The 19,105-nt window shown below is 35.6% G+C and overlaps 1 protein-coding gene across 1 annotated transcript in view; it reads left to right on the forward strand.

The window, feature by feature from the left end:
- The window catches only part of CFTR (CF transmembrane conductance regulator), a 182,340-nt gene that overhangs the window by 91,810 nt on the left and 71,425 nt on the right, over nt 1–19,105 (forward strand). Inside the window, exons 12-15 of the mRNA XM_042922907.1 lie at nt 3,358–3,452; nt 6,463–6,549; nt 8,040–8,760; nt 11,428–11,556. Coding sequence (XP_042778841.1) covers nt 3,358–3,452; nt 6,463–6,549; nt 8,040–8,760; nt 11,428–11,556 — 1,032 coding nt within the window. The remainder of the gene's footprint in view (nt 1–3,357; nt 3,453–6,462; nt 6,550–8,039; nt 8,761–11,427; nt 11,557–19,105) is intronic.

Consider the following 19,105-nt stretch of genomic DNA (forward strand, 5'->3'; position numbering starts at 1 on the left):
GTGATGAATATTTTAAAAGCTAATACACGTAAAGTGCTTAAAATGGTATCTGACATATAATAGGCACTCAGTATCTTTAGCTATTATTATTATTACTATTGGTGTTATTGATATTGTTATTATATAGAAGACTATAAACAAAAAGTCAAAACATTTATGAATAATAATTGTTTGTCAGATATTAAATCATACTTAACTCTATTAAATGACCAAAACCAAAAATACTAGTATAGGAATAGAAAATGGATCAGAGGAACCAGAAAGTCCAGAAATAGATCTTAGAAAATATGAGAATTTGATATATGGTAGATGATAGATGAATTCAGAGGAAATTATTTATTTACTAAATCATGACTGTTATTCAACTAAAAGGAAAAAAAGATTCATATCTCATACCATTGTACAAACAAAAATTGTCCCTTGAATATATTTTTTTGAATTTTGTAAGAGTAATAAACATTTTAAGAGAAAATTTAGAATATTATATGAATAACCTAAAAGTGGAATAGTACTGGGGCGCTTGGGTGGCTCAATTGGTTGAGTGTCTGACTTCAGCTCAGGTCACGATCTCGCGGTCCGTGAGTTTGAGCCCCGTGTCAGGCTCTGTGCTGACAGCTCGGAGCCTGGAGCCTGCTCCAGATTCTGTGTCTCCCTCTTTCTCTGCCCCTCCCCCACTCGCACTCTGTCTCTCTCTCAAAAATAAATAAACATTAAAAAAAATTAAAAATAAACAAATAAAATAACAGTGAAGTAGTACTTTTTAACCAATATAGGAATTCTAGATAGATCAATTAACTTCATGAAAATGAAAATTTTGCAAATGACATAGTGTAAACATAGTGAAAACAGAAATAGCAGAAAAAAATTAATATCTGTAACATACGGAGACAAATGAGAGAAGTTTGGCTGAAATAGTCTGTTCTTTATTGTCTTAAGAAAAGAAAGTTAATGAAATAAAATTGCATTGTGCTCTTTGGACATTTAAATTCAGAGGGAAAGTGGAAATGATAATTCATGATCTTCTATTGTTTCTTGTTTTCCCCTCCACTTTTCTGGTCTCTTTTAGTCTGCCAATATCTTCTTGCCTTTTTCTACAGGTATCTACTTCTTCTGATACTATTCCTTTCCCATTTTCTTTCTCTACTCTGTACACATTTCTTCATTTCCTTTTCTTATATGTACCCATTTCTTTGTTGCTTGATGTTTGGTTATCTGCCCTTTCTCCATTCCCTCTTTCTCTCTTCCTTCATTCCATAAATCTTTATTAATGCTCGTACTAGGCTAAGATTTTGTATCCTCTACATTCATATTCTATCCCCTAAGTGAAACTGTGACATAATCATACCATCAACATAACTACTGATATTTCTAAATTTAAACGCTTTTAAAAGCTTTTAACTGATTTAACTAGTATGGTGTTGAATTCAAATTTGGGGAACTGAAAACTCCAATAGTTTCAGCAACTGCTGGCTTTTTAATAGCTTCCTTTATAAATCTGCTTCCTTTATAAAAAGCCTGCACTCAATATATTCACATAATGCAAACTATTCTTGATTTTTCTTACTCCAAAGGATTTATTTTTTAAAAGAGAATGGGACTGGAGGAAAGCAAATATGGTACAGGAGAAAAGAAATACACATGTCAGTTTTCTTGCTAATTGCTCTAAATCAAGTACAGAGGATGTGCTTCATAGCACAGCTGAGTAAAGGCATAAAGACCAAGAAGTTCCTGGAAGTGCTTCTTCAGTGAGGCTGAAGATTTCAGACCCTAGAGTGTGGGATTTAGCTAGAGTCCTTGGTTTTGGATAGAATCCTAGATATATGGCTTGGCTCATGAGTTGAAAAAAATCATTTAGTTCAGTATAAAGAAATGAAGCACTTTCTTTGATATATCTCATTACTATGAAGGTCCTTCTCATCTGTAGGGCTACTGGCTGTCAGTGACCTCTCTGTGTGTGATATTTCTCCAATGCCAGCATAGTCAATTCCACTGAGTCCTACTGAATCTCCTCCAAAATGTCAGTACTTTTTGTCTCAGACCTTTGGTTCCCCTAGGTCAGGAGTACTAACATTAACAGTTCTTTGGGGGTAACAGTTCTAGCCTACAGGAGCTGCAAAATCGTTTTTAATATAAATGAATATTTGTTAATTTACCTGCTTTGTAAGTTTAGAGTTTTGTGTATGAAGTTCTATAAACTCTCATAAGGTAGACAACAGAAACAAATGGATAACAGAAGTAACCATTTTGACAATTTAAATATTGATAATGGTGGTGGGTCAAGGAGAGATGGTGGATTCTTCTTGATTGTTAAAGAAAAGGAGGCATAGTATAGAAATGCTTTTTTTAGTGGAGGGAGAAAGAAGAAAGTGGTAACAAAAGAAAAGAGCAGATATTTGGGGATGAGAAGAGCACAGGGAGAGTAACTTTTTTTGAACTAAAGGGAGAGTGTTACCTGTCTAACTCATTCTTCACGTCTCAGGCCAACTTAATCACTTCCAAAAAGCCTTGTAGAATTTTCTATATTGTATGGATACTTCTGTTGTCTGTACAATTAATTTGCCATTTAATTGGGTACTGTTTTGTAACCTGTCTTAAAAGGGTGAATTAAGTCATTGGGATGTTATTTAGCATTCTCCAGGATTATTCTCCAAGGACTATTTGTTATAAGTTCTAATCTCCTTTTACAATGTCTAGCATGTTTGTTGCCTTGGAGAAGTTATTAACTGGGAGTAAGAATGTTATGCCCCCTGTGGAAAGGTGGTGATGACAGGAGAGACAAAGTAGATGGCAAAGCACATGGGGCTGAGTTGCTGAGGATGGATGGGGAAGAAGCCTGTGGTGGTGGGTGGATGAGAAAAGTATGGAAAGGAATTGCCTTTTATTCTTGGTCATCCACTGAATATGCTTAGGTACTGCAGGGGATGGGAGTAGTGTTCTTTTAGTTTTTCTTGTTAGGTTTATTCGTGTCTGGAGATTTTCTTTTAGAAGAATGAGTTGAAATTGGAAAGTAATGCATTTTAGCATGTTGGTAGTACTTGAGTTTGTGTAACAAATCTATGGATTATATACACCCGTGTTTACACGCCCATAAATATACATATGGTTTACCTTTTGATATTTTCCAATTCTTATTTCATGATCATGAATGAAATTCTAGAGGTTAAAGAAAAAATTACTTCTAAAATTTCAGCCATGTTTTGACCAATTGAAGTGGATTTGAAATAATTGAGAATGAAGTGTTAAATTTTGGCTGTGGTTAAAACAGTCTAATATATGATTACATTTGAAGGAAAGTATACCTTTCAAATTCATAAACATACTAACAATTCCTCTCTAACTTCCTTTTTTGGATAATAGGACATTTCCAAGTTTGCAGAGAAGGATAATATCGTTCTTGGAGAGGGTGGAATCACACTGAGTGGAGGTCAGCGAGCAAGAATTTCCTTAGCAAGGTGAATATCTGATTATTGGTTCAGTGGGCTTTTGTTGTAAATATACCCGTAAAAATTATAGATATTGCTCTATTTTTTTATATTTTGTTTCTGGAATTGAAAAATGCCTGGGGTTTTATAATTAGCAGGTTAAGAATCACCTTTATGAACTATAGATAAGGATTTACTATTCATATTTGATAAAGGTGATGGCTTTTTCAAAATGCATGCTCTTAGTTTGGTGTCTGTATATTTGTTGCCTTATGGTATGCTTTACTACAAGTAGAAAACTCAGGAATTCTGCACAACACAAGGAAAAAAAAGTGTTTCTTTTAAGTTGATCAGGGGGTCCCCACTCACCCACCCCACAACGTACTCACCTGCTTTAAACTTCTGTTTATACTTCTTGGTTTAGAAAAACCTACATTTTCAAATTTTCAACATAATTAACAATTTCATAACAAAAATATCAAGGCAAATGATGTCACTTGGCTTAAAGTCTATAATCTTTAAAGGAAAAATAAGTAGGACAAGCACATCTAACATTGTAGGGGACAGTGAAGTCCCTTGGTAGAGACATTCTTGGTTTAAGCATTTTGAGCTGTCGAAGAGAAGTACATAAAGTTAATTTGTGTCAAGAAGAAAACTTTGTGGTTAAACTAGAACTTTCAGTTTAAAAAGTTGTTGGTGAGATGAGATGTCAAATGTTCCTCCAGTTTTATTTGAATAGAATTCTTCTCACTGTGTTGCCAAAGTTGTCAACAACAAATCACATTGACTGATTGATATTTTGGCTCCTTTGCCTTACTTTCTCCTGCTTTCAAAGTCTGGAACAGTAAACTAACTTACGGAGCACCTGCAATTGCCTGGTATTATTCTAGGCTTAATGTATGCGTGTGTAATTTTACTTAATCCTCATATCCTCCTGCAAAGAGAAAATTGTTCTCCCCACTTTATAGAAGAGATCATCAGATAATTGAGGCTGTTAGAGCTTCACTTGTAAAAACTATACCAGGAAATGGTAGAGTCACAATTTGAACCAGGTCCTCTGAACTCTTGGCATTAAACCATGACTTTATTTGGGGGTTACTTGTGAAGTAATAAATCAGTAGGTATTAATTATTCACAGACAAGATAATGGCTTCTAAATAAATAGAAATTGACTAATCTTTGCGTCAAAGTAAGACTTATCTTAAACATTCCATTTCAAAACTTAAGATATGCTATGTGGTGTCTAGGCATTTAACATAGACTTGAGGCTGTATTTACAAAACTTTAAAATTTGATTTTATTTATAAGGTGCACACAATTTGAGCTACTATTGAAAATAATTATTGTTATTCTGATTGGAATGTGTCACATCACGTGTTGTCCAGTTTTGGGTTGTGAATATATTATTTCCAATTCTTGAGAAACTGTGGTCATAGATGTAAAGGAGAGAGAGAAGCAAGACAGAGCAGGGGGTAGTGAAAGACCTTGAGGGTGTATTTTGATAGGGGTCTTTTATCTAGTTCTTGCATGTTATCTTTAAAAATAATTTATACTGCAAAAGTTCTTTTAAAAAATTTTTTTAATGTTTATTTTTGAGAGAGAGAGAAAGAGAGAGAGAGAGAGACAGACAGAATATGAGCAGGGGCAGGAGAGGAGCAGAAAGAGGGAGAGACACAGAACTCGAAGCAGGTTCCAGGCTCCCAGCTGTCAGCACAGAGCCTGACATGGGGCTTGAACTCATGAACTGTGAGATCACGACTTGAGCTGAAGTCAAAGACTTAACCAACTGAGCCACCCAGGTGCCCCTATGTTGCAAAAGTTCTTTTAGATTTCACTTTGCCTTTTTGCCATTTCTAGTTTTTAACTGAATACAATTTTTACAGAAAATACCAAGAGTTATACATAAACCCTGAATCCTATGCATGGGGTAAGGGTAGTGCTGCTAACAACCACACCTGAAAAGTTTAGATGTTATGAAGATTTAATCTCATTTCTATTAACGTGAGACTACATCTTCATCTTATTACTGTTCTAAGATTAATTTAATGAAGATTTTACTTGCTCATAAAATTTTTATTTATGGGGTGCCTGGATGGCTCAGTCAGTTGAGCATCTGACTCTTGATTTTAGCTCAGGTCATGATCTCAAAGTTCTTAGGATTGAGCCCTGTATTGGGCTCTATGCTAACAGTGTGGAGCCTGCTTGGGATTCTCTCTCTCTCTCTCTCTCTCTCTCGGCCCCTCCCTGCTCATGCTCGCTCGCACTCTCACTCTCTCAAGATAAATAAACATTTAAAAAGTTTATTTTTTAATTTATTTTTGTTTCAAGTTTTTATTTCAATTTATTTAAATAAAAATTTATTTAGATATGTTAGCATATAGTGTAATATTGGTTTTAGGAATAGAATTTAGTGATTCATCACTTACATATTTTTAACTTAAAAAATAAAACGGATATGGGTGTACATTTTTGTTGTGAATTATTTATCCTTTCTTGTTTGGAATTCTTATAAATATGGTACAGAGACTGAAACTACATGGAGCAAAATCCAACAGTAATATTACAGCCACAATACCAAAATTTTTTGGTAGCAGTCAACACTGAAAGACACTTAACATTTCTTTTTATCTCATGCTGCTATTTAGTTGCTGTCTCTGACATTTTATAGCATTGAAACAGTCCATTTTCTTTTTTGCTTTCCCACCAACATGCAAGATCTTTGAGGGCAGGGACTATGTAATTTTTACCACTGTATTCCCAGCACATAGCATGGTTCTTGACTCTAAACAAATACTATTATTAAAGATTTTCTTTTTTTAAGGTAGTATTTTAAATTGTATGGTCTGGTGTGATTCATTTTGTTAACTTCTGCTAGTTTATATCATTTACACTTAGCAAAGCCAGTTTAATCATTCTTGAAATGTTGTGAAAACCCATAAAAATCTTTTAAGACTTACCTTTTTGATTCTCATTTAAAATTATTTGTACTAAATGGCATGAGATACTTAAAAATATAATTTAATTTCCATTTTCTTTTTAGAGCAGTGTACAAAGATGCTGATTTATACCTGTTAGACTCTCCTTTTGGATACCTGGATGTTTTAACAGAAAAAGAAATATTTGAAAGGTATGTTCTTTGAATAATTTATAATGCTCATGCCATGCTAAAAGAGAAGAAAGCACAACTATACCATCATAGATGACATTTTACCCTTGAGAAATATGGCCACCATTGTGGTAGAATGTGACATAGCACTCACCCAAATCTGATTTTCCCTTCACAGTGAAGACTCAAAATCGCTTCCATTAAAACCTGTTCTGACCATATAGTAAACCAATTTCTTCCATTGCTATTGTCAAAACAATCTCTATCTATGTAGTTTTTACATTATTATTGCCTTGTGGCATATATTATTTTAAATGGTTATTGTACTTAACATTTTTACTTTTTTGTGTTAGTATTTTATTCTGTCTTCTCCTTAGATAGGAAGTCTCCTAGAAAGTAAACAAGCTGAATGTTTTAATGTAGGTGAATGCTCAGACTATTTATATACCTCAATACTTTCTATAGAACCTCTTCCTTGGTTACACAAAACTAGGGATTTTCATTTTATTGGAGCTCCCTACTAGGGCACAATGTATGTAAAGTTCCTAAGAGGAGCAGTTTTACAACTTGATTTCAGTTTCAAAATGATTTCATGAGCTATAAAGTAGTTTATTAAGAGAATTATTATACTTTTCTGAAATAAAGATTTTAAGCAATGAGGATGTAGAAGTTTATGTCTATAAAATGGCTGTATTACCCCTAGAAGCACCTTTCCTATAATTTAAATTTAATACCTAAGATTTTTACAATCCTGTAATTGTGATAAGTAACTTATTACTAATATACACTTTGTTAGCTATATTAGTATGTTAAAGTATAATCTAGAATGATGCCTCTTTTTATACAATATATAATGTATTAATATCTAAAAGAAAGTGGCCTCTCTTAGATGGTTCTAGTCAGGATTTCTTTTTAGACTAAAGGGAAATTATATTAGAGGAAGGTTAAATTTATTATTCAGTTCTCTGGTTTGTTGCTTTTTTTTTTTAATAAATCAGATTAGTCTTAATATAAGCTCTTGAGAACTAAATTTGTGGCCATCTTAAAATGTAAAAGGAAATTAATAGAAAATGTAAAGAACAGGAAAGCTCTGACATTTTAGAAGACACAGAATTGCATACACCCGTTTCCCCGGGATCTTTAAAGGTTATCTAACAATTCTCTCATTTTCTGTATGAACAAACCAAGACACAGAGGGTTGCCAATTTGCTCAAAGTCCAACATTTATTTAATATCAGATATTTAATTTCACTCTAGGTCTGTTAACACTCAATTTTATGATCTAGCATACTCTAATAATTCAGTAACATATTTCATGCTATAATAATTAAAGAGGCACCAAATTAATTGCTATTTTTACTTTTAGAGGTATTTTAAGTATAATAATGACGTTGTATGATAGATGTTTTACACAAGAATACATTAACAAAATGTTACAATGCAATATATAGACTTGTAATAAAATTCTTATACAATTGATATCTTATTTTTATCTTTTTATATTCTTAAAGCTGTGTCTGTAAATTGATGGCTAACAAAACTAGGATTTTGGTCACTTCTAAGATGGAACATTTAAAGAAAGCTGACAAAATATTAATTTTACATGAAGGTAGCTGCTATTTTTATGGGACATTTTCTGAATTACAAAATCTACGGCCTGACTTCAGCTCCAAGCTCATGGGATATGAGTCTTTTGACCAGTTTAGTGCAGAAAGAAGAAATTCCATCATAACTGAGACTTTACGGCGTTTCTCATTGGAAGGAGATGCGGCCGTCTCCTGGAACGAAACAAAAAAGCAATCTTTTAAACAGACTGGAGAGCTTGGTGAAAAAAGGAAGAACTCTATTCTTAATCCAATCAACTCTATAAGGAAATTTTCAATTGTTCAAAAGACTCCATTACAAATGAATGGCATCGAAGGAGATCCCGATGAGCCTTTAGAGAGAAGGCTGTCCTTAGTTCCAGATGGCGAGCAAGGAGAGGCTGTCCTGCCTCGAAGCAACATGGTCAATGCTGGCCCCACATTTCAGAGACAAAGAAGGCAGTCTGTTCTGAACCTGATGACCTCTGTGAACCAAGGTCAAAGCATTCACCGAAGGACAACAGCATCCACACGAAAAATGTCACTGGCCCCTCAGACAAACTTAACTGAAATGGATATATATTCAAGGCGATTATCTCTAGATAGTGGCTTGGATGTAAGTGAAGAAATTAACGAAGAAGATTTAAAGGTATGTATAAATTATCAGTGGTTTTTTGTTTGCAACAGAGTGCAACTGAGTGAAATGCAGTATATAGTGTGATATAAAACTTACTCAAATAATGGGTTTAAGGTGGAGATTATTTTAAGATTCAGAAAGTCCAGAGTCCATAAATTATGTAAGCAACTTCAAAATGTACAAGAATGAACTATTTCCTTTGGCCATGGATGTATCTTCCTATAAAATATAACGTAAGGGCTAGTATTGGGTCCTTTACTAGGCCAGTAATCAATTAGAAACATTATAAATTATAATGAATCTGCTTTGTTACTACCTTAAAATCTCTGTGGAAAGAAGTGGAGTATAAATAAATATATAAACAAATAATAGCTTCAGTTATTTAGAAGCCAAGAAGTATTTCATATGCAAGTAGTCTATGTAAGGTATGTAAGCATCTAGTCTCTTGACAGGACCAACTCACATTCTGGCTTACACATCAGTCTTACCTTAATTTAGAGTGGGCTTTCTTTTATCTTTTAAATTTGCTTTAAAGTTTGTTCTCTGGACAGATTTCTCTTAAAGAAGTTTTATGAAACTCAACATATACTATGCCAACCTTCAGGTAGAAAGCCTTTTATATTACGTTTTAAAGAATAAAATGCTTTTATTCTTCAAATAGGAAGCAATATACAAGAGGAGGGGTTTTGTTTATTGTGTTTTGGGTTTTATTAGAAAAATTCCTCAAGTGCCTTGGATGAATCAGGCAGCATTTTAATGAATTGCCATATTTTGTACATAGATCATTTAAGAGTAGTATGATTTTGGTTAGGGTACAAGTCAGTTCACATCTTTGGACCAACTTTTCCTCTTCTGTAAAATGAGAGAACAGCAAAGGTGATATCTAAAATACATACTTTCAGTATTTCTGTAATTTTACAAAGGTTTTCTAAGGGATAGTTTTTCTGTATGGTTTCATATCAATCTGAATGAATTTCTCAAATGTAAGCCTATAAATTTAGTTGTAAAGAATGATCTCTGTAACTGATAATAGTTCCTTTAAAAAAAAAGTTTATTTATTTTGAAAGAGAGAGAGAGAGAGAGCACGTATGCGCATGTGCATGAGCAGGGGAGGGGCAGAGGGAGAGGAAGAGAGAGAGAACCCCAAGCAGGTTCTGCATTGTCAGTGTAGAGCCTGAAGCAGGGTTCATTCTCAGGACCCTGAGATCAGGACCTGAGCTGAAATCAAGAGTCCAGATGCTTAACTGACTGAACCGCCCAGATGCCTTGATAATAGTTAACTATTTACTGATCACTCCTAATGTCAGTCACCCCACTACCCTAGAAAGTACATATCTTCATTTACAGATTAAAAAACCCCTAAAGTTTAGAGAAGTCCCACTGCCTAAACTCAGGCAGCTCCCAGGAAGTCAATAGTGGAGCTTAGATTTAAATCCAGGTTTATTTGCTTCCAAAAATCTTTACATCTTAGTCAAATACTCTACCACTGAGCTATACCCCTGAAAAGTCTTTACATCTAATTAGTTTGCTATGTTCCGATTTCATAGGAACCCCTTTTAGAGTTCCTGGGGATTCTCTTATGAATTTCATTGACTTCAAAAGAAACAAAAGTATCTTTTCCTTTGGGACTATCTGGAGCTGCTCTTCCTCAAATTTTCGAAACGCATTTACCAAAGGACAAATAAAAACTTTCAGGGAGGGGCACCTGAGCGGCTCAGTCGGCTAAGCATCTGACTTTGGCTCAGGTCATTATCTCACAGTTTGTGGGTTTGAGCCTTACATCGGGCTCTCTGCTGTCAGCACAGAGCCCGCTCGGGATTTTCTGAATCCCTCTCTCTCTGCCCTCTCCTGCTCATATGTGTTTGCAGGTGCTCACGCATTCTCTCACTCTCTCAAAAATAAATAAACATTGAAAAAATATTTAAAAAAAATTTTCAGGGAAATATACTGAAGATTAGAATTATATAACAAGTCATGGGGCGCTTGGGTGGCTTAGTCGGTTAAGCATCTGACTTTGGCTCAGGTCATGATCTCATGGTTCATGAGTTCGAGCCCCACATCGGGCTCTGTGCTGACACCTCAGAGCCTAGAGCTGCTTTGGATTCTGTGTCTCCCTCTCTCTGCCCCTCCCCCACTCACACTCCTGCTCTCTCTCTCTCTCTCTCTCAAGAATAAATAAACATTAAAAAAAAAAGTCGTATCTGGAAAGAGAGAGGAACCTTCAAACATCAGCTGGCCTTCATGTCTATTAGCAAACTTCTATAGCCAACAAAATTCCAAACTGTTTGTCCGTGGAGCCCTGAAGAAATAAGTTAAATCAAGAGGAGTTCTAGGAAAATTCAGTTTGATGATGCAATGTATTTGATAAAAGGTGTGACACTGTTAAACATTAAAATGGTGAAATTGTCTGAAGCTGGTACAGTTGTATAATCAGTGATATACTTCCAGAATTTTGAAAACTTACAGCATTTCTCATTTTTCAAAAAGCTGTGTTGCTTCAGTGGACATTATACTGGTTATAGAGTGACATCACACATGTCATTCATAGCGGTTTATATTTGTTGAAATTTGTTTACCTAGGAATACTAGTATTCCTTTATTTCCAAGATTCAAAATAAACCACGATGGTCATGTGAAACGGTGTTGTCTCCTTGTAGTAACCATGATTCTTTTTTTTAGGAGTGCTTTTTTGACGATGTTGAGAGCATACCACCAGTGACAACATGGAACACATACCTTCGATATGTTACTGTCCATAAGAGCTTGATTTTTGTGCTAATTTGGTGCTTAGTTGTTTTTCTGGCTGAGGTAAGAATTTTCTGTTGTAAAATATTACTGTGATTTAAAGTTACATGAAGAATAGTTTGGAAGGGTATATACATAGATATGCACACACATACACATACACACACATAAATATATATGTATATTTGTAATTTTAAATTTTGTTTTCTTATTTAGTCTTGAGAGAGAGTGTGAGGAAGGGAAGGGCAGAGAGAGAGAGAGAGAGAGACAGACAGACAGACAGAATACAAAGCAGGCTCCAGGCTCTGAGTTGTCAGCACAGAGCCTGACATGGGGCTCGAACTCATGGACCACGATCGTGACCTGAGCTGAAGTTGGATGCTTAACCGACTGAGCCACCCAGGCGCCCCAATATATTTGTAATTTTAAATTACATAATTATATGTATAGATTCATATAATTCTTCTATTGCCATTTTACTCTTTCATACATAGCATATTTTATATATGCTCTTTATATATGCTAGGATTATCTCTCTTTCCATATATTGTATATATGCTCTTTATATATGAAGAGCTTTTAGTAGAGAGGTTCAAAACCTACAAAAAGAAGAATGGATTTATATACATTATATGGATTGAAATTAAACAGTGAAAATTATTCTGTACTCAGTTTTAAATTCATTTGACTCTAGATATTGCATTTTTGAATATGCAAGTGATGAATCACCGCCTTTAAATGACTTTGTCTTCACAGAATGAAATATGTATTAATGGCTTAGTAACCATATGAAACAATCCTTTCAGAGATCCAGATCGCCCTCTTGCTTACAGAATTTGTCTGTATTCAGCACCACTATCTTGGTCTCTTTGCCCACCCCTGCTGTCCTTCACAGCACCACATTAAAAAAACAAGGGAGGAAAGTGCAAACAGCACAGTAGGCTGCAAGTACAATCCCATGAGGACAAAAGAACTTCTCAAAGCTGGATGGTGGATGAGGCTTCTCTCTAAATGAGGAACAGCCACGTAAATGCCAAAAGGGGCCTGGCAGAGAATGTCTATGGGCGAAGTGGCTTTGAGGCTGAATGGAAAGCATGTACCCTCCAGTTGTCTACTGGGGCCAACTGAAACCCGGCACCAGCAAAGGACTTACCAAGAGGGAATTTAAGATCAGTTTTGCTAAGTCTTTGTTTACTGAGATAAGATGGAAATCCAGGTTTTTTTCTGTAAAATTTTCCTATTTTTAAATGTGGGTAGTTGATTAAATAAAAACAAACTAATGAAACACTACATGGGCCCAACAAAACACACATGTGGATTGGATTCAGCCTGTGAATGACTACTTACTCTAGATATTTATTTCAGGGAGCACCACAGGCTGTGCCCCAATATACAAACTAAATCTAACATACAGGACCATACTGTCTTCAGGGAGGGAGTGACTCAGGTGAAGAGCCGTCTCTCCTGAGACAGTATAAATGTACATGTAGTTGAAACCCAATCTTACAGCTACATGTTTTTTCCTATTGTTGGGATATTTCTAACCTCAGTGAAGGGGTCTACATAAAATATCATCACTTCTCCCTGACCAGGTAAGATAGTGTTAAATATCTTAAAGTATATAACAAAAAGTTGTGCATACTATTTCATCGGTAAACCATCAGTTTCCATTTGATCTTTAAGTTATGGTGGTATCTCTTTTTTTGCCCCATCATTTAAATTAATAAACCAAACGGAAGCTTGATGTGAGTTGCAGTATAGTACAATACCAACTATGGCGTCACACTGACTTGGCTGTGACCTTGTGTTAACACTATGAAACGGAGCAAGGTAGTTAGCAACACTGAGCCTCAATTTCCTCATCTACAAAATGGCGACTGCAAAATGTGGCATGCCACATTTAATCTCAAACCAGCCTTTCATGACTGTTGATGATTTAAACCTCTGCATCTAAAGGTCACATTCTTAATTGTCCTCAGTTTATAGAGTTATATAGTACCAGCTTCCCAGGTCCTTTTTTGAGTTAAGAGACATCATGATTATAAAGCATTTAATGTAGGGCTTGGCATATAGTGACCAATGCTAGTTGCTGTTCTTATTAATATCCTTAATGTCATACCATTATTACTAAGCTCAAGATAGTCTGAGGTAAACAAGTCTATAACCAAGATATAATGAAAGTTCAATAATCCCTTTTATACTTTAAAATACTCCAAATATATATATAATATACTATATAATATACTTTATACTCCAAAAATATGGAGTTGGATAATTTGACACTCTCACATAAGTGTATTATTTATTACAAGAGTAATAAAATTTGCTTTGAAATGTATTTTATATTTACCTCATTAATCTCTGCCAGTCATGCAAATGACCAACCTTAATGTGAATGAAACCTATTCCCGTGCCACATTTAATCTCAAACCAGCCTTTCATGACTGTTGATGATTTAAACCTCTGCATCTAAAGGTCACATTCTTAATTATCCTCAGTTTATAGAGTTACATGTTACATAAGAAAAAAATGGGCCTATCTGAATGTGGTGATGATTTATTTTAATTTATAGGACCTTTGTCCTATGCAGCTCCATGGAATTGAACTTATGTACCTTTCAAAATGGTGTATAATTAATTAACTAATTAGTGGTTGAGCTCTGAGCTGCTGCACATGTGTATATTATTACTAGCTCACTTAATCACGAAGATAGTGGTCTTTTGTCTTCAAGCTAGAAACTAAATTGCAAGACGATATAAATTATTAGTGGAGCTCCCACAGTTATTGCAAAAAAATCTCTTTTAAAATGGGAAAAACAATTGATAATGCCATTTTCTAGGCAAGAAATAATATAATGTGATGAGACTTTTTGGCCAGTGTCCTGGGACCATTGTCAATGAACTGGCTCTCAAAATTTTGAATAATAAAACCTTGGTGATAGTAGACAAATAGCAATTGTTTTAATTATGTGCACATTTATATAGCTACATAAGTCATTCACTAATGTTCAGAATTCTGTCAACTTCTTTGAATCCAAATTTACACTTTTTCTTCTAGACTAAGCTTCTTAACACCAGTGTGCCCTTTTCTCGTTAATATTGACGTATCTCATTAGTATGCATCATGGTACAGATGATAATCCAGGAAGATAGTTTAGTTCTTTTAGTTCATCATGATCAGAAAACCTGAAGAAAGGTTAAGATATTTCTTCCTTAATGACAGTGATTTATCCATTTTTAGTTTTCAGAGGCACGATACTTCAATTTAGGTTTTATGATTTCATCGGGTTGGTTCAATATGCTTCCCGTTTTTATTCAGAGTGCTAAACTGAAAAAGACTTGTTGACTTATTCAGTTCATTACTATATATCATTAATATGTTATTTTGATAAGGGAGTCAGTCTACCTTTTTATTTTTATACCATTTTTTCTACTACAGAGCACTATTTTCTCTAAGTTCTTAGATAAGTTCAAGGATATTGGCTATAAAATTTCTATTATGTTGGTCTTTCTAGTGCTTCTGCTGAGCAGTGCATTTACTGAGTAGTTAGAGAAGAAATGCAAATAACAGAGTAGGAGACAGTTTCCTGCTTCTTACAACAACCAGAGGGGATTGTTGACTGGAGTATTTCAAGATCCTATGTTTAGTGTTTTCATTCTGTAATTTTGTAAAAAATATTTATTTTACTTTTGAGACCGAGAGTGCAAGCAGGGGGAGGGGCAGAGAGAGAGAGGGAGAGAGAGAATCCCAAGCACAGAATCCCAAGCTGACTGTGCATAGCCAGATACGGGGCTCGAACTCACAAATCCTGACATTGAGACCTGAGTTGAAATCAAGAGTCGGACGCTTAACTAATTGAGTCACCCTGGTGCCCCTCATTCTGTAATTTTTAATAAATGTGTCAGAGTACTGCTGTATCCTATTTCTTTATGATTTATCTTCTCTTTGTTAAGAAAGAAGCCCTGACTGGATTTACATTCCTAGTGAAGTGGACATGTATTATACTTCCATAATACTTCTTTTTATTTATTTATTTATGTATTTATTTTTTAATATATGAAATTTACTGTCAAATTGGTTTCCATACAACACCCAGTGCTCATCCCAAAAGGTGCCCTCCTCAATACCCATCACCCACCCTCCCCTCCCTCCCACCCCCCATCAGCCCTCAGTTTGTTCTCAGTTTTCAAGAGTCTCTTATGCTTTAGCTCTCTTCCACTCTAACCTCTTTTTTTTTTTTCATCCCCTCCCCCATGGGTTTCTGTTAAGTTTCTCAGGATCCACATAAGAGTGAAAACATATGGTATCTGTCTTTCTCTGTATGGCTTATTTCACTTAGCATTACACTCTCTAGTTCCATCCATGTTGCTACAAAGGGCCATATTTCATTCTTTCTCATTGCCACGTAGTACTCCATTGTGTATATAAACCACAATTTCTTTATCCACTCATCAGTTGATGCACATTTAGGCTCTTTCCTTAATTTGGCTATTATTGAAAGTGCTGCTATAAACATTGGGGTACAAGTGCCCCATGCATCAGTACTCCTGTATCCCTTGGGTAAATTCCTAGCAGTTATTGCTGGGTCATAGGGTAGGTCTATTTTTAATTTTTTGAGGAACCTCCACACTGTTTTCCAGAGTGGCTGCACCAGTCTGCATTCCCACCAACAGTGCAAGAGGGTTCCCGTTTCTCCACATCCTCGCCAGCATCTATAGTCTCCTGATTTGTTCATTTTGGCCACTCTGACTGGCGAGAGGTGATATCTGAGGGTGGTTTTGATTTGTATTTCCCTGATGAGGAGCGACGTTGAGCATCTTTTCATGTGCCTATTGGCCATCCAGATGTCTTCTTTAGAGAAGTGTCTATTCATGTTTTCTGCCCATTTCTTCACTGGGTTATTTGTTTTTCGGGTGTGGAGTTTGGTGAGCTCTTTATAGATTGTGGATACTAGCCCTTTGTCTGATATGTCATTTGCAAATATCTTTTCCCATTCCGTTGGTTGCCTTTTAGTCCTGTTGGTTGTTTCCTTTGCTGTGCAGAAGCTTTTTATCTTCATAAGGTCCCAGTAGTTCATTGTTGCTTTTAATTCCCTTGCCTTTGGGGATGTGTCAAGTAAGAACTTGCTATGACTGAGGTCAGAGACGTCTTCTCCTGCTTTCTCCTCTAGGGTTTTGATGCTTTCCTGTCTCACATTGAGGTCCTTTATCCATTTTGAGTTTATTTTTGTGAATGGTGTGAGAAACTGGTCTAGTTTCAACCTTCTGCATGTTGCTGTCCAGTTCTCCCAGCACCATTTGTTAAACACACTGTCTTTTTTCCATTGGATGTTCTTTCCTGCTTTGTCAAAGATTAGTTGGCCATACGTTTGTGGGTCTAGTTCTGGGGTTTCTATTCTCTTCCATTGGTCTATGTGTCTGTTTTTGTGCCAATACCATGCTGTCTTGATGATGACAGCTTTGTAGTAGAGGCTAAAGTCTGGGATTGTGATGCCTCCTGCTTTGGTCTTCTTCTTCAAAATTACTTTGGCTATTCAGGGCCTTTTGTGGTTCCATATGAATTTTAGGATTGCTTGTTCTAGCTTCGAGAAGAATGCTGGTGCAATTTTGATTGGGATTGCATTGAATGTGTAGGTAGCTTTGGGTAGTTTTGACATTGTGACAATATTTATTCTTCCAATCCATGAGCACGGAATGGTTTTCCATTTCTTTATATCTTCTTCAATTTCCTGCATAAGCTTTCTATAGTTTTCAGCATACAGATCTTTTACATCTTTGGTTAGATTTATTCCTAGGTATTTTATGCTTTTTGGTGCAATCGTGAATGGGATCAGTTTCTTTATTTGTCTTTCTGTTGCTTCATTATTAGTGTATAAGAATGCAACTGATTTCTGTACATTGATTTTGTATCCTGCAACTTTGCTAAATTCATGTATCAGTTATAGCAGACTTCTGGTGGAGTCGATCGGATTTTCCAGGTATAATATCATGTCATCTGCAAAAAGTGAAGGCTTAACTTCATCTTTGCCAATTTTGATGCCTTTGATTTCCGTTTGGTGTCTGATTGCTGATGCTAGAACTTCCAAAACTATGTTAAACAACAGCGGTGAGAGTGGGCATCCTTATCGTGTTCCTGATCTCAGGGAAAAGCTCTCAGTTTTTCCCCATTGAGGATGATGTTAGCTGTGGGCTTTTCATAAATGGCTTTTATGATGTGTAAGTATGTTCCTTCTATCCCGACTTTCTCGAGGGTTTTTATTAAGAAAGGTTGCTGAATTTTGTCAAATGCCTTTTCTGCATCGATTGACAGGATCATATGGTTCTTATCTTTTCTTTTATTAATGTGATGTATCACATTGATTGATTTGCGAATGTTGAACCAGCCCTGCATCCCAGGAATGAATCCCACTTGATCATGGTGAATAATTCTTTTTATATGCTGTTGAATTCGATTTGCTAGTATCTTATTGAGAATTTTTGCATCCATATTCATCAGGGATATTGGCTTGTAGTTCTCTTTTTATACTGGGTCTCTGTCTGGTTTAGGAATCAAAGTCATACTGGCTTCATAAAGTGAGTCTGGAAGTTTTCCTCCCTTTCTCTTTTTTGGAATAGCTTGAGAAGGATAGGTATTATCTCTGCTTTAAACGTCTGGTAGAATTCCCCTGGGAAGCCCTCTGGTCCTGGACTCTTATTTGTTGGGAGATTTTTGATGACTGATTCAATTTCTTCACTGGTTATGGGTCTGTTCAAGCTTTCTATTTCCTCCTGATTGAGTTTTGGAAGCATGTAGGTGTTTAGGAATTTGTCCATTTCTTCCAGGTTGTCCAGTTTGTTGGCATATAATTTTTCATAGTATTCCCTGATAATTGTTTGTATCTCTGAGGGATTGGTTGTAATCATTCCATTTTCAATCATGATTTTATCTATTTGGGTCATCTCCCTTTTCTTTTTGAGAAGTCTGGCTAGAGGTTTATCAATTTTGTTTATTTTTTCAAAAAACCAACTCTTGGTTTTGTTGATCTGCTCTACAGTTTTTTTAGATTCTATATTGTTTATTTCTGCTCTGATCTTTATTATTTCTCTTCTTCTGCTGGATTTAGGCTGTCTTTGCTGTTCTGCTTCTATTTCCTTTGGGTGTGCTGTTAGATTTTGTATTTGGGATTTTTCTTGTTTCTTGAGATAGGCCTGGATTGCAATGTATTTTCCTCTCAGGACTGCCTTCGCTGCATCGCAAAGCGTTTGGATTGTTGTATTTTCATTTTCGTTTGTTTCCATATATTTTTAAATTTCTTTTCTAATAGCCTGGTTGACCCATTCATTCTTTAGTAGGGTGTTCTTTAACCTCCATGCTTTTGGAGGTTTTCCAGACTTTTTCCTGTGGTTGATTTCAAGCTTCATAGCATTGTGGTCTGAAAGTATGCATGGTATGATTTCAATTCTTATATACTTATGAAGGGCTGTTTTGTGACCCAGTATGTGATCTATCATGGAGAATGTTCCATGTGCACTCGGGAAGAAAGTATATTCTGTTGCTTTGGGATGCAGAGTTCTAAATATATCTGTCAAGTCCATCTGATCCAATGTATCATTCAGGGCCCTTGTTTCTTTAT

The sequence above is a fragment of the Panthera leo genome, chromosome A2 (genome assembly GCF_018350215.1).
Source record: "Panthera leo isolate Ple1 chromosome A2, P.leo_Ple1_pat1.1, whole genome shotgun sequence".
Classification (NCBI taxonomy): domain Eukaryota; kingdom Metazoa; phylum Chordata; class Mammalia; order Carnivora; family Felidae; genus Panthera; species Panthera leo.